The sequence below is a fragment of the Microtus ochrogaster genome, chromosome 4 (assembly GCF_000317375.1).
Source record: "Microtus ochrogaster isolate Prairie Vole_2 chromosome 4, MicOch1.0, whole genome shotgun sequence".
Taxonomy (NCBI): domain Eukaryota; kingdom Metazoa; phylum Chordata; class Mammalia; order Rodentia; family Cricetidae; genus Microtus; species Microtus ochrogaster.
In genome coordinates this window covers 15,017,321-15,032,399 of record NC_022011.1, presented here as the reverse complement: position 1 = coordinate 15,032,399, position 15,079 = coordinate 15,017,321, and the positions used below count along the sequence as shown (strand labels likewise).

At 48.7% G+C, this 15,079-nt stretch overlaps 2 protein-coding genes across 2 annotated transcripts; both read left to right on the top strand.

Moving 5' to 3' along the window:
- The first annotated feature begins 3,287 nt into the window (after window positions 1-3,287).
- LOC101996929 (metallothionein-2) lies at window positions 3,288-4,155 on the top strand. Its single transcript, XM_005345614.3, has 3 exons — window positions 3,288-3,478; window positions 3,742-3,807; window positions 3,927-4,155. Exons 1-3 carry the CDS (start codon window positions 3,451-3,453, stop codon window positions 4,016-4,018), a joined length of 186 nt encoding a protein of 61 aa, XP_005345671.1. The 5' UTR covers window positions 3,288-3,450; the 3' UTR covers window positions 4,019-4,155.
- A 7,984-nt stretch (window positions 4,156-12,139) lies between these two features.
- Window positions 12,140-13,438, top strand: LOC101996644 (metallothionein-1). Its single transcript, XM_005345613.2, has 3 exons — window positions 12,140-12,405; window positions 12,912-12,977; window positions 13,220-13,438. The coding sequence occupies exons 1-3, from the start codon at window positions 12,378-12,380 to the stop codon at window positions 13,309-13,311; spliced, it is 186 nt and encodes a 61-aa protein (XP_005345670.1). The 5' UTR covers window positions 12,140-12,377; the 3' UTR covers window positions 13,312-13,438.
- The last annotated feature ends 1,641 nt before the right edge of the window (window positions 13,439-15,079 follow it).

The window sequence follows — 15,079 nt, the reverse complement described above, 5'->3', positions numbered from 1 at the left end:
ACTTGCTGCAGAATGAGTGCATATACAGAGGACAAGAACAACAGAAAGCTGGTCAGTGCCCAGCTAGTGCCAGACAGTGGGACTTCACTGGGATTTCTGTAATCATGGCCCTAAAATCAGACGTACCACACGAGGTAGTACATCCCTGTAATTCCAGCACTTAGGTGGCTGAGGCATGGCACCATGAGTACCAGGCCACCTTGGAACAGCCGTGCTCCCCACCATGTTAAGAAGAGACACTACGACAAAGGCAACTTATGAAAGAAAGCATTTAATTAGACTTGGTTACAGTTTCAGAGGGTGAGCCCCAGACCACAGTGACAGGGAGCATGATGCCCGGCAGGCAGGCAGGCAGGTGGCAGGCAGGCCCCAGCTGTAGCAGTAGCCGAGAGCTCACACCTGAGACACCACAGCAGACAGCAGAACACTGAGTGGAATGGTGTGGACCTCCTCAAAGCCCACTCCTGTTGGTTTTCATTACATTCAGTAGCTGCCCCTTAAGCAAGTGCTGTCCTAACTGACAATCACAGCCCTGCAGCTACCGGTAGCCGCTTGCAGTGGCTGTAGCCAGCAGGGATTCTGTTCCCTCACAGACTGGCTCTGTCACTGCAGCTAAAGGACTTCACCTAGATCTCTATCCCTCCACAGAACTCAGGATTCGAAGGTTGAGGTGAAATTCTGCTTGTTCAGAGAGACTGATTAGCAAGTAGCTAACCTTCTCTCCTAGCCCGTGACTCCCCCAAAACAGCTCGCCCTTCTGCTTAACTAACCCCCACTTAAGAACCTTAACTACACATGGTTCCTCCCTACCACTTCCTCTAGCTGACTCGCCCTCCTGAGTCCAGGTTAATCTTCTTTAACCAAACGAACGCAACGCACGCATCTTTGCATCATTAAATATTCCACGACATAAAGCGAATGGAACATATCTAAAATTAATATTCCACAACACACACCTTCTCCAACAAGGCCACACCTATACTCATTCTTCCTAAACAGTCCGCCAACTGAGAACCAAACGTTCAAACAGATGAGCACATAGGGACCATTGGCATTCAAACCACCACACACCACATGAAGGATAATTCCTGATATTAGCCTGGGACCTCCACATACAGGGACATGGGCATGCTCATGGAAAACACACATGCAAGCCATGCATATGCCCACACACAGCAACATGGAGAAAAGAAAATAATAACGTAATCAAATCCGAGGATGTCTGGAGGTGACCATTGAGTTTTAGTATCATCTGATTATTTGACAAATGAGCAAGTCTGGGGGTGTAGCTGAGAGGTGAAGAGTTTACAAATGTAGCTCAGTGTCTGAGATAGACAGAGGGGTGGAAGGAGTGGGGAGGTAAAGGAGGAGAGCGCACCCCAAGGGCAAATGAGGGGCCACACTCCATCTGACAGCTCACCTCTCCCCACCCTTCATGATATTTTCACTTCAGTGACAGATATCAGGGTGGTGACTTTTTTGAGCTTTTGTACACATGCAAACACATGCAAAGACATACACACACACACAATTTGCCATGTTGGGAATAAAACCTAGGGTCCCACATATTCTAAGTAAGCACTCTACCACTAAGCTACATTCCTAGCCCTCATTTTATCTTTTGAGACATTCTAAGTATGTAGCCCAGGCTAGCCTCATTTTTACAATCTTGCCTGGGCTTCCAGAGCGCTAGGGTTAGAAGCCGGGCTACACAGGCCAAATTTAACTTTTTCATTGTTGTGTTTTTTTGTTTGTTGAGATAGAATCTCATTAAGTAACTAACTCAAGGCTAGACTGGAACTCACTGTGTAGAACTCACAGAAATCTACTTGCCTCTGGCTCCTGAGTACTGGGATTAAAGGCATTGCCCACTACATCCAGCCTACTTTCATTTTCTAAATCAGAGTCCTAATGGGAAGCGGGAACCAAGCAGGAGTCATAGTGCCGGGGTAACTTCCATGAATTTACCAGATTTAGCAAGTGGTGACCGTCAGCTTTATCCTGGCTGGAGGCTGGAGACAGTCCAACAGGGGCAAGGACTACTCTGAGTTCAGTCTGGGAAGGAATACAGAGGCGCAGAAATAAATCAGGCTAGGGTTCAAACACAGTGCAGCCATGGAAAGTGCCGGGAAGGGAAAGGACAGGATGTTAACTACACATGTCACTGGCAGCCATGCGCATCGGGTCTGAAAGGTATCCTGGAGAAAGTGATCACTGAGCCAAGAAGGCAACTCCCCAGTTTACAGTAAGAGCTGCAAGGACAGCCTGTCCTGTGGCACACCTCCCCCCCCCCCAACACACACACACACACACACACACACACTGCTTCCCTGAGTGTCTACCTGAGCCTGCCAGGAAGCTTCCAGTAACTGTTTCCCGGCTCCTCAGATGACACAGACCTTCCTACGTATGACTTCAAGTATGAGTTCAGCAGGCTTGAGCAAGCGGGGAAACACCATGTGCCTCCAGGGAGAGAAATCTGGCTGCCATCTCCACTCTTCCCCTCAGCATCCACCCATGCGCTGGGGGTGGGGGAAGCTTATGGGGGTCTTCCTGCCACGCGTTCCAGAACACTACCATCTGGCCCATCCTGCTTGGCAAACACTGGTCTATATCCTCGCAAACTGGACTGCTCCCCTGCCCTTGAATTCCACCTCCAGCAGACCTTCAACACCGCCCTGTTCACTCTAGAATAAGTGTTCTTAGCACAAGGCTTGTGTCTTCCCAGTCGCTAGTCTGGCCTTAGCGAATTTGAACCTTACACATGTTGGGGAAGCGACTACGTGACTGCGCCTCCGCTTCCACCTTCTACTGTGAGAATAATGAATTGTAAGGAAAAAGGAAAGTTCTAACACAACGCCCAGCAGCACGGGAAAGGCGGTGGGGACCTCACCAGCAGCGTCTAAGTCTGTACTAGGACTGGTTTTTGAAACCTGCTCACACTTCCAACTTGGTTTTCCTGTAAGCAGGGTCTCCTAGCCCCGCTTTCATCCAGGTTAGGGCACGCTGTAAGCGCGGGATCCGCGTTGGGGGAGCTGGGCAGCTCCTCTGCACCCGGCCCCTCGCTCCCTCGGGCGCGCGGCAAGTCACGGGTGGGCAAGCTTCCCGGAACAGGCCCCGACCCGGACGCAGACCCTTTGCGCTCAGCCCGGTGCGCTCAGCCCGCGCGCCGTGCGGAGAGGGGCGTGACTCAGCGCGGGGGCGTGTGCAGGCCGTGTTCCACGTGCAGGAAGAGGGACGCTTGCAGACTGCGGGGCGTGCGCAGGCTGCGGGGCGTGTGCAGGAGGCGGGGGCGGGGGTAGGTGGTGCTCCACCTGGGCGGAGCTTTTGCACTCGCCCCAATTTCTTCCCTCTTTAAAGTCCTCGGTCCACAGGCTTCTTTACATCACGCCTCCTCCTAGCTCTCCAACTTCGTTCTCTCACGGTTTTCAGCCGCCGCCTCTACTCATCATGGACCCCAACTGCTCCTGTGCCACAGGTAAGGGGACTGCTGATTGGGCTCTGCAACCCGAGTTTCTGGAAGAGCCAGATAGGCTATTTTGGGCCCCTTCTCTAGTCACTTTCAGGGTACTACCGGCTGCCCCTTCCCAACAAATTCTGGAGAACCCCCTCTTTTAACAAGCCCTTGAGATATAGTGGCTCGCCCAAGCTGGAGCAAGGATTTGCACCGGAGTTCCTTGGGGAACTCCTGCGTCTAGATGCGCTGGGTCACGCTCACCGCTCACTCCCTTGTTCCTGCAGATGGATCCTGCTCCTGCGCCGGGTCTTGCAAATGCAAACAGTGCAAATGCACCACCTGCAAGAAAAGTAAGTTGGATCCTCTCTACCCTTTACTCTCCGCTTCCCATCGGTCCCTAGCCCGCCCTCCCATCCCGGTAGCGTCCAGGTGGTGTGCCTCTCACGGTCGACTCTTTTTTTCCCCCCAGGCTGCTGCTCCTGTTGCCCCGTGGGCTGTGCGAAGTGCTCTCAGGGCTGCATCTGCAAAGAAGCTTCAGACAAGTGCAGCTGCTGCGCCTGAAGTGGGATTTCCCCTCATCTGCGTGTAAATAGAACAATGTGTAGAAAGTAACCTTTTTTTTTTACAACCCTGGCCTGTTTTCCACACCTCTTTCTATAAAACATGTAACAGATAATAAAAAGCGTTGACTTAATTAACTGTGGTTGTCTTTGTGTGCATTAAAAATAAGGGACTGGCAGAGGGATTGAAACGGAACTGCCGAAGCTTGAGCTCTGGGCTCAGATGTTAGCCTGTGGCTTGAACTGGTCAGGTTGCCTCTCCGGCGTTTTTCCTGGAAGTGATGGGCAGGGGATGCACTTAGTCCCTCGGTGCTAGCTCTTGTATATTAGGTTTAGGCGAACTAAAACCAGGTGCTCTAATGAGCCATATCCCAACCCCCTAGATGTTTATTCTGGTTTCTCTCCCCTAATTCAGTTGGATTTTTAGGCTTAGAAGTGACTTAAGTTTGGAATACCAGTACCCAGACTATGGTAAATAAAAAGCTAGAAAGAATCAGAGGGGCCGAGTGGTGGTGCACGCCTTTAATCCCAGCACTCGGGAGGCAGAGTCTGGAGGATATGAGCGAGTTCCGGGCTGGCCATTAGGGAGTCGTGTGGTGAAACCCATTTATAATTCCAGCACTTAGACTGAGGGGGGTGAATCTCCTTGAGTTGGGAGGCCAGCCTGGTCTATAGAGTGAGTTCTGGGACGGCCAGGGCTACACAGAGAAACCCTGTCTCAAAAAAAAAAAAAAAAAAAAATCAGAGGGAGTCAGGTTTGGTGAGTCCAATTTATAATTCTAGCACTTGGGAGGCAGAAGGATCATTGAAATTTGGAATTAAATTTTAGTCTCAAAATTTGGTAACCTTTGATTTTGAGACAAGATCTTACTGTGTAGCCCAAACTATACTTAAACTTGGGATCCTCCAGCCTAGACTCCTAAGTACTGGAAACACAGGCTGGGCTCAAAATCTGTTTTTAAAAATTCAGTGACATGAACAAAATCTTGAAATTGTGAGTACTACATATCCAAGGGGTGTGCCTTGCAGACGGAAAACTAAACGGCACAACGTGTCCAACCTGGACCTCCCATGAGGAACTGCCCGTCTGGTGCACAGGGACACCGACAGGGTCACTTTCACCACCCCCGATTTCAGAGAGCACAGTGACCTGAGTCGGTTGTCAGTCTCCAGAAGTCCCTCTCAGGAAGATCAGGAAGAAACTACCCCTCACTCATCCCAACCCCTGACACCTTAGAAAAGCAAAGTAGAAGGTACCCAGCATCTCCCCAGGAGCAAAGCATCTAGGTGGAGTCTGCAGTTTGGAGGATGGGTGGTACTCTTTAGGAAGCTGTAAGGACCTGAATGACTCAATTAAAACCAACGGTTAATGCCCCTGGTTATTTGTTGAGCTAATGCAATTTGGTGTTCAATCAAAGGGAAAGATGAGGTTCTTAGCCAGGAATCAGGACCAAACTTGTGTGAAGAATAAGTTTACAAGACTGGCTGTATTTCTGGCTGCCAGGAAGTTCTAGTTGGCAGCCCGCTTCCCCCCTTACTGGTCATGTAAGCTGGGCAAATCAGTGAACATCTGAGAGAACCCATGGTTATGTCCCCAGACTGAACCCCTCAGATGCTGGTACCCCGTTGCCCTGGCACTCAGTGAAAACCTAGATGTCGACAACCACGTGCTCCCAGCTGCCAGTCATCTGTCACACATTCCCAACCGCGGAGGGAGGCTCCAGACCAGATTCTGCTGGTCCAGACACATCGACACCCAAAATGGCTTCGGGCTCATTAGAAGCTTATTACAATGAGAAGAAAGGATAGGGGCAGGTGCCACGCAGGATTAAAATATACCCACGTTAGGGAAGAAAGAGACACCTTCGCCCCTGGAAAGCTCTCCTTCCCATTTAATGCTCTAATGTCAAGCGCCTCGCACATGACTCATAATAATTAAAACACTATTATATGTATGCCCAAGTCCTAGTAAAACCCAGAACTCTTAACGCTATCCTTGACACCAAGGGAGCTTGAGAGCAAGACCTCCCCTGCTCATTCACTGCCTGCTCCTTACACTTTGACGATTCGCTGACAATAGTGGAAACCCCGCAGATTCAGTTATGAGTCCTCCTTCACAGAAAGGAGAAAATATTCTAACTAAGAGATTAATGAGGAAGGAGCTGACTCCTAACTGAAGTTTCATACATCAGGCAAGTGGGAGCATTTTATCCACGCGGACTGTCTGGAGAGAGAGTCCCACGTTGGCCAGCTCCAGAGTGGGCGCAGAACTGTGTGGGAGGACACTGTGGGGATGGAGGCTAGAGAGAGAGCCTCACAGACTGTGGACCAGGTAAACGTGGATGATGAGTACAAAGCCCCTGTGATCAGGATGCTATCCCGGCCTCCTGATAGACACCAAAGCCTTGCTAACCTCTTGTGCGCTTTGATCTTCACTTGGCCTAGGGACGGAGCAAATGTGAGTGGACTTAGCTGTGTGGGACTGTGGTATATTGCATGTTTGGGATATTGCATGTGGTATATTGCATGTGGTATAAGCTGTGTGGGACTGTGGTATATTGCATGTTTGGGATGATTAAAATTTCCTTGTCTCTTTATTTGAACATATCACCTAAATTGATTCTTCCTGGGGTGGAGGCAGCCCCAATTTCAGATCTGTGATCCTGCAGTGAGTGAGACAGAGCAGCCTGTGGGCATCCATGGGAGAATTTCATGCATAGGACACATGCCATCAAGTCCTGAAAATGGAGGGAAAGGCAAACCTATGTGTTCTGCTAAATAAAGTCTGTTCTGTTTCCATATCCTGCCCACCCGTCTTCCACCCACCCTGTCCTCTGTCCACTGTCGGGGTAAAAGAAGCACTCTGAGCCCTGCACTCAGGAGGTAGAGCAGGAGTCCAGGGCAACTTCACCAGCCTGCAAAGTGAGACTCTGGCCGGGCGGTGGTGGCGCACGCCTTTAATCCCAGCACTCGGGAGGCAGAGGCAGGCGGATCTCTGTGAGTTCGAGACCAGCCTGGTCTACAGAGCTAGTTCCAGGACAGGCTCCAAAACCACAGAGAAACCCTGTCTCGAAAAACCAAAAAAAAAAAGTGAGACTCTGTCTCAAACAAACACAGAAGACATTGCTTTTAAAAAATTATACCTTTTCTTTTTCTGAGCCAAATATGAGGGATCATAGCTCAGTGAGGGAGCATTGTCTGGAATGGTGAGGTTCGTTGTGGGAGAGGCTGCAGGAACTTTTTTAGATGGAGAAGAAAAGAAGGTCGTATCAATTTATTTGGGATTGCATTAGTGTCCTCGGGCAGGTGGGACACAGCAGAGCAGGGAAATCTCTGTCACCTACAGCATTTTAGCTTCAGAGTTGCTGGAGGCGAGATGTCATCTAAGCTTAGTGCCAACAGTTTCATCTAACAGTTATGAAGATATCAAGTCAGATACAAAAGCTAAGATAAGGCCTGTAATTCCAGCACATGGGGAGGCTGAGACAGTTGGATCACAAGACTCCGTTTCCCAATAAACCAAAACATTAAAGAGCCTAAGATAGCCCAAGATAATTTTGGGCTCTTCACCCCCAACATTCCATTTTAGGGTCAAGCTATCATCAGAAACCATAACAAGCATGCACGTCCTCAGAGAATAGCTCATACCCTTATTTCCTTTGCCTGGACTGAAGTGGAATCAGGGGACAATGCCTCTTTGAGATCAAGGACCCAAGACAAATACTAGCATGTGAAGAGAATTGGAGTCCTGAGTCACTGTGCCTGAGTGGGCCTGGCCTAGCCCTGGCCCTCCACCACTTGCTGGATTTCTTGCCTCTGACTTCAGCTCTCAGCTGGCTTTCTCCTCCTCATGGTCGGCTCCTGCTCCTGCGTGGGTGCTTCTCCTTCAGGAAACTGAGGGTTGATCAGGAAGCAGGAAGCTCCCCATGCACAGGTAGAAAACAGGAGCTCCCTACATTCTTCATGATGGTTTTGTTTTGTTTTTTCATCCTGTAATGGGAAACTGAGTCTCAAAGAGTACAGACCTGAATCTTTAGAACATTCCTTCCTTGAGCGCACAATTTGGGAATCTGACCTCATTTGTTTCTGTATGCCCTTCCTGACTCTAGTCTTTCAGCCTTGTTCTGGATTTAGGTGGTGCTGATCAGGTTAGTAAGAATGTAACCTCAGATTTTCCTCATTGTATCCTGACAGAGTGGATGGATGGATGGATGGATGGATGGATATAGATGGATGGATGGATGGATATAGATGGATAGATAGATGAATGGGTGGATGGATGGATGGATGGATGGATGGGTGGATGGATATAGATGGATAGATGGATGGGTGGATGGATAGGTGGATGTATGTATGTAGATGGATGGATGGATGAATAGATGTTCTAATAAAGACTCCTGTGGGCCAAGTGGGGTCAGGTGTGTTTTCTTTTGGGAGGCAGGGTTTCATGAAGACTAGGCTGGCCTCAAACTTGCTATTAATCTTAAACTTTAATCCTCCTGACTCCACTCCCAGTGTGTTGGAATTACAGACATGTACCACCTAACCTAGTTTATGCCATGCTGGGAACTGAACCCGGGGATTTGTGCATGCTAGGTGAGTACTCTACCCTGAGCTACACTCCTGATGGGGAATCTTTGCCAACCAATTATCTTTAAGAGGTGGGACCAAGTTTGGATGTGGCTTTCTGGGACCTGGACACGGCCCAGGGTCTCTCTCTGCGATTCCCTTGCGGCACAGCTGAGCTTGGACTTCTCGTTCCTGTTTCGTGAGTTTTCCCCTTATAATAAATAAATGTTTTATCTTTTAGCTAGCCTGGTTATTTCCTGGATAGAGCTAACTTCCACACACTTCCAGTCCCTTTTCTTTTTTAATGATTCCGGGGATGAACCCCAGAGTCTCACATGTTAGATAAGCTCGCCACCACTATCCTCCTTCCCAGCTTAGTGAGACCCTGTTTCAAAACAAAAAGAATTTAAAAGGCTAGGGATAAGGCTCAGGTGGAGTGCTTGCCTAGTAATCAGGAGGCCTTGGGGTCAATCCTCTCTATAAAGAAGGGGGAAATCATACCATGCAAGAGATCTAAGGGCCCAAGAATTTGTTATAGACCCCAGCTTTGGTAACAGATGATAAAATAAAATAAAATAAAATAAAATAGTGAAACAAGTGAAAGCACCAAGTACAATACGAATTTCATCTGGTAGAGCAGAAATATCTCAGCACGCATCCACAATACAATGACCAAAAGACAGAAAAATAAAGGAGTTACAACCCCGATACCCTTGTGCTAGGGCATGCCTCAGCCTGGCTTCCACACCAGGAACCCACAGTCCTCGCTAGTAAAGGATCACTGATTCTCTGCTTGCTGCTTGAGTCCTTAGAATTTGTCCCTAATCCAGGCTGAAGTCCACTGCTCTGTCCAAGTCTACTCCTTGCCTACTTAAAACCAGTAAAACCATGGAATTTGGAGAGGAAAGAATCGTCCGACACTGTCCAGACAAGAATTCTTTTTTTAATTTTCATCTTGAATTAATTAATTATTTAGTTTTGAAATGGATCTCATTTGTGTGGCCCAGACTGGCCTTGAACTCATAGGAAGAGTCGGCCTTTGCCTCGTGGGAGCTGAGATTAAAGACTCAACCTCAGCCAAGAACTCTATAGACAAAAATTTCTGCCCCAAATGCAGTTCTTTGGATCTTCCCACACAGAGGACGTTACTGTGTCATTTCCTAGGAAGTGTCCTGAAGAAGTAGCAATGCTGAGTGCTGAGTAATCAGTGAGTAGTCAGTCTATTGGCTCTTTGCTAATGGAAGGACGCTGTGTTTAAGCCACCAAGAGGAAGAAGAGTCTTGTGGCCTTCTCAGCATCTTCCATGCCTATGCATGAACCTGTGTATAAAGGGCCAGCGTCAGAGAACTTGTGACAACATGCATATTAGTGTCAGGCAGTACTGGTTCACAGCCCAGTGCTCCATTGACTACCTGTGTGGCCTGAGCAAGTCACCCAACCTTTCTGAAGCCCCTCTCCTTGTGTGTAAACAGAATTTGCCTCTCTAAATAGGCTTTAAATGAGAAACTGATTTTATTTCTGGTTCTGGCATCATAACGATATCACACTCACGGCCAGAGTGTGACAGCACACGCCTGTAATTCCAACACCCAAGAAACCGAGGCGGGTTCAGCCTGGTTGACATAGCAAGACTCTGTCACAAAACAAAGATCAGCAAAGCCTCTCCAATCTGTGCACGACTTGGTGGTATCCTCGAACACAAAACCTTGCCCCACTGGTTCCGCAGAAATGAACGGCTTTTTGTTTTCAACACAGTTTGTTTCTCATACAAACAATGGACTTGCAGAGGGGCCGGTGGCTCTAGAGCAGCTACGCAGCTGCCCATGGTCATTTGGCTCAGAAGTCCCGGTGTACAGAAGCTAAAGCCATAACGGTTCTCTCACCCTCTCCCTGACAGAGAATGATGTCACTCCATTCTAGGCCCTGACTGCCTAGGTGGGTGGCCAGCTGGACAGGCTTTCAGGACCCAACCAATTTTGCTCTTCGCTAGAGAGGTGGGAAATTGTGTGGAGGGAGCTGGTTAACAACCCAGTGCACCTATAGCCTTTATGCCAGAGTTAGATTCCAAACAAAATGGCAGAGGTAACAGGGGAGGGCATGACAGACACTCCAGCGGGTCTCCTAGGCTGTATGTTGAGACCCTACTTACAGAGAAAGATGTGATACATGGTTCATAATAACAGCTATGGCCTTTTCATAATTCAGATGGGATATTTGTTTATGCATTTGCAAATGATAGATGCCAGACCTGTTGTGCTTAGCTGGGTATCTGTCTGGGTCATGTTCATCTACCACATACATACTTATGCTCCAAAGAGTCATTCACCCCTGCCAAAATATTCTGTGGCCCACCCCTGCTAGGGTGGGATATAAAACCATGAGCAAACGTCATTAAACATACAGAACCATGCCTGCCATTTCTGTAGTCACAGTGCCATGTGGTACAAAGCATCAATCCAGATTTTCTTAAATATATTTAAGTGTGTTTATTAGTTATGCTTACATACATTTAAGCAAACTTTTACTAAACACAAGCAGCAGTCTTATTCCAGATACAGAAGAAAGCTAAAAAAAAAAAATGGGTGTATGTAAAGATACACCCACATAGACATACATGTATTTCACTCATAAACTGTGCCTGTCAGCGACGCATGATAATATATGCCTGTAGTCTTAGCCCTCGGGAGGCGGGAGGATCTGTAGTTCAAGCTAATTTGGATTATATGAAAACAGCCACAAAATATTGGCTTTTATCCCTGCCCTTAGTCGAGCTGGAGGAGTGCTCCCGTATGAGAGGAGTCCGGCTGTAGAAATGTTTATGACCTAAAAGACGCAAGGGGGTCTCTATCAAGAACACCCGGTAAAGGGGAGGTCCATCGAGAGCAAAGGGAGCCTATGGAATTTCGAACCCTGCACAGCCACCCAGGTCTGAGATACTGAGCAAGTGGCTTGAACGCAATTAAACTGGGCCTGACAGCCGAACAGTCAGGCACAATGAAAAAAATAAATAAATCGCCTCTTCTTTTGCTTTGTGTCTAATGCGGTCCCTGGATACCACTGATTCCACTGGAGGGAGGGCATCCCTTATTTTCCACACTATCCTGGAGTGGAGCCGATAGGTTAAGGTGTGCGGGCCACCAGCCACGGACAACGTGCCTAGACTTCTCAGGAATGGAGACTGGATGTGTTAAGATGAGATGTGTTGGCCCTGTTGCTGTGTCCCAACGACTGTGATAGGGCACAGAGGGACAATGAGGACCGGGAAAGTTCATAGTCAAGGCTAATCTTTTTACATAACTGTCTCTTGAACTTCTGCTGCTTTCGATTCAGAGAAATGATGACCGGGCTGGGGGCTCCCGGAAAGGAGAAACTGAGAACATAGCTCCTCCTATGAGTTTAGGGAGAGAGTCGCGGGGCTCCGGGGTGAGTTCTCGCTAGAAAAGATCAACTGTAATCTCGGTAAAAAAAACATTACAGGGACGTGATGTAGCACACAGCACACAGATCGTCCTTCCCGGGCCAGCTGCGCCAAGGGGCGGACCCGCTGTGCACGCCAGGGCCCTAGGGAGCTCTGCACCCAGCCCGAAGGGTGCGCTCGGCTCTGCCAAGGACGCGGTGCGCGTGACTCAGCGAAGGCCAGTTCAACCGCTTGCTGTGTGCAAACTCTGCGCACGGACCGGTCCCACGACTATAAAGAAAGCAGGCCGCCCGCTAGGCGTCAGCACGACTTCCAGCAGCCTGACTGCCTCCTAGTCACTAGCTCCACAGCTCCAGCTTCACGAGATCTCAGAATGGACCCCAACTGCTCCTGCTCCACAGGTAAGAGACGCCCAGTTCTTCGTCTTTACAATTGCCAGTTAGGATCGCAGATCGGATTCCTGCAGTCATGGAGGATGTAGAAGAGTTTGGCGGGAACAGCGCCTTTAGTTGGAGATTCATTCTAATTCATTTTAATGTCCCATTTTACAAGCACCTTCAACTATGCTTGGAGTATGAATATTATCCGAACGACTCATTTGTCGAAGTTGGAGGCAGTATTTAGGTGCACAAATGTCTGGCGCCTGATCACCCAGGTAGTGGGGGACATCTGGGTAGAGCCCCAGACATTATTGACGGTATTATGAATTGCCTTCACTAGGAGAGAGGTGAGGGTCCTTTGTGTCTAGGGATGGAAGACACAAGCCCTACGCTACCCCTAGAGAGATGGAGCTAGGCTTCCTGGAGTCCTGAGTTGGATTTAATGAACTGAGCTGGCCACATGGTGTTGGCCCCGGCTAAGATCCCGCATTCTCTCTACTCATTGCTGTCTCTTTTCTCCTCCACAGGCAACTCCTGCACCTGCTCCAGCTCCTGTGGCTGCAAAAACTGCAAGTGCACCTCCTGCAAGAAGAGTGAGTGGGGAATGATAGCTGGGGTGGGGCTACAGTTCAGCGGGAACCCACAGAGAGCTGGCTCTGAGAAAGGTCTTTTGCTGCCCAGGGCAGTTCAACTCTTTCTCCAAACACTATGCCCTACAGCTCCCAAGACAACCCCTCCCCCATCTTGTTGGACAAGAAGCAGGTCTTCAGCAGGGCCTGTGTGACAGGAGGGCCTAGGACACCAGCTCTGACCTCTTCCTCTCCTTCGTTTCCAGGCTGCTGCTCCTGCTGCCCTGTGGGCTGCTCCAAGTGTGCCCAGGGCTGTGTCTGCAAAGGGGCCTCTGACAAGTGCACGTGCTGTGCCTGATGGGAGGACAGTGCAGCTCCGAGGTGTAAATAGCGTGGACCAACCCGAAGTTTTTCATACAGCTCTACCGTGTTTATAAATCTGCTTTTTCTATGAAATATGTGAATAAAAAGCCAATTTGATTCGACCTCTGGTTTTCTTTGTGTGACTTTGAAATAAGGAACTGAGATGACAGATGAACTTGATAGTACAGGGATCTGGTTCTGGTCCCTTTAACTCTTCATCTCCTGCTCCAAAGGAGGGGGGAAGTGTCTTAGGATAAAGTCGAATTATGCCATGAGCTTCCTCTCAAAGGAAGACAGCAGCTGTGTGCCGGGTGAGGAGGGTGCAGGTGTAGATGCTCAGTACCCCACCCTCACAGCACAGAAAAGTCCCTATCGTCTCTCCACCTTCTCTCTCTGTTCCAGTGGCAATGCCTCACATTGTGGGGTATCTGAGGGGGTGCTGAGGAACACAGGCTGTCTAGCATGCTAGTCAGGGGTTCTCAACACTGAGCCTCTTTATGTATTCTGCTGGAGAGATGTTAGAGTGTCTTTAATGACTGCTTTGACACCAGATCTCAACAAGTTTCTTAGGTTGGCGTAGAATTTTGCAGCCTAGTCTGGCCTTGGATTTTTAATTTCCCTGCCTCAGTTTTCCAAGGACTTTATAGACTGTGCACGAGGCCATATAAATGTTATGTAGAATCAGGTGTGTCTTGTGTCTATAATCCCAACATTAAGAAGTAGGAGCAGGATGGTCTGGGTACTGGACAGCCTGAGGTACATGAGACCCCTATCTCAAAATAAAAGGACTTACATAGTGGGACAACCAACTCCCAATTGTTGGATCCTCAGAGGTTCTCAATTGTCCTTTTCTCTTTGGGTGTGTGTCTGTAAGCACGTACATGTGCTTGTTAGTGTGCGTGTGTGTGTGTGCGTGTGTGTGCATGCACATGAGGTTGTGTATGTGTGTGCATGCACATGTGCTTCTGTATGAGTGTGTATGTGTGCACACGTGTGATTCTGGTGAACATGGAGGCCAGAGATTGATGACATAAGGAATCTTTATCACTTTACATTCTTCTTCTTCTTCTTCTTCTTTTCTCCTCCTCCTCCTCCTCCTCCTCCTCCTCCTCTTTTTCCTTCTTCTTGAGACAGGGTTTCTCTGTGAAACCCTGGCTGTCCTTGAACTCACTCTGTAGACCTGGTTGGCCTTGAACTTACAGAGATGCACTGGCTTCTGCTTCCCTAGTGCTGGGATTAAAGGCCCAGCCTCCACACGACATATTTTGAGTCAAGATCTTCTGCTGAATTTAGAGCTTTCCTTATTTCTGCCAGGCTACACGGCCAGCAAACCCTGGGTATCCACCTCCCTCCACACACCCTCAGCTCAACACTGGGGTGACAGACTTTTACCGCCACTCCTGGCTTTTTATGTAGGAGCTGGGGATTCGAACTGAGGTCCCCACTGTTGAGCAGCAAGCACTTTATTCATTGAGCCACATACCTAACCCCAGACAGTTATTATTTTCTATGCACCTCAAACCTGATGTTTCTCAAATGATACTATCTGTACAAAAATAAATTCCAAAACATGAAACTCAGTTTTTGAGGCTTCAGTAGGAAAACATAAATATATGAAGATGCAGAGAATCTAATAACCACTCGCCAGGCAATGGTGGCGCATGCCTTTAATCCCAGCACTCGGGAGGCAGAGGCAAGCGGATCTCTGTGAGTTCGAGACCAGCCTGGTCTACAGAGCTAGTTCCAGGACAGGCTCCAAAGCC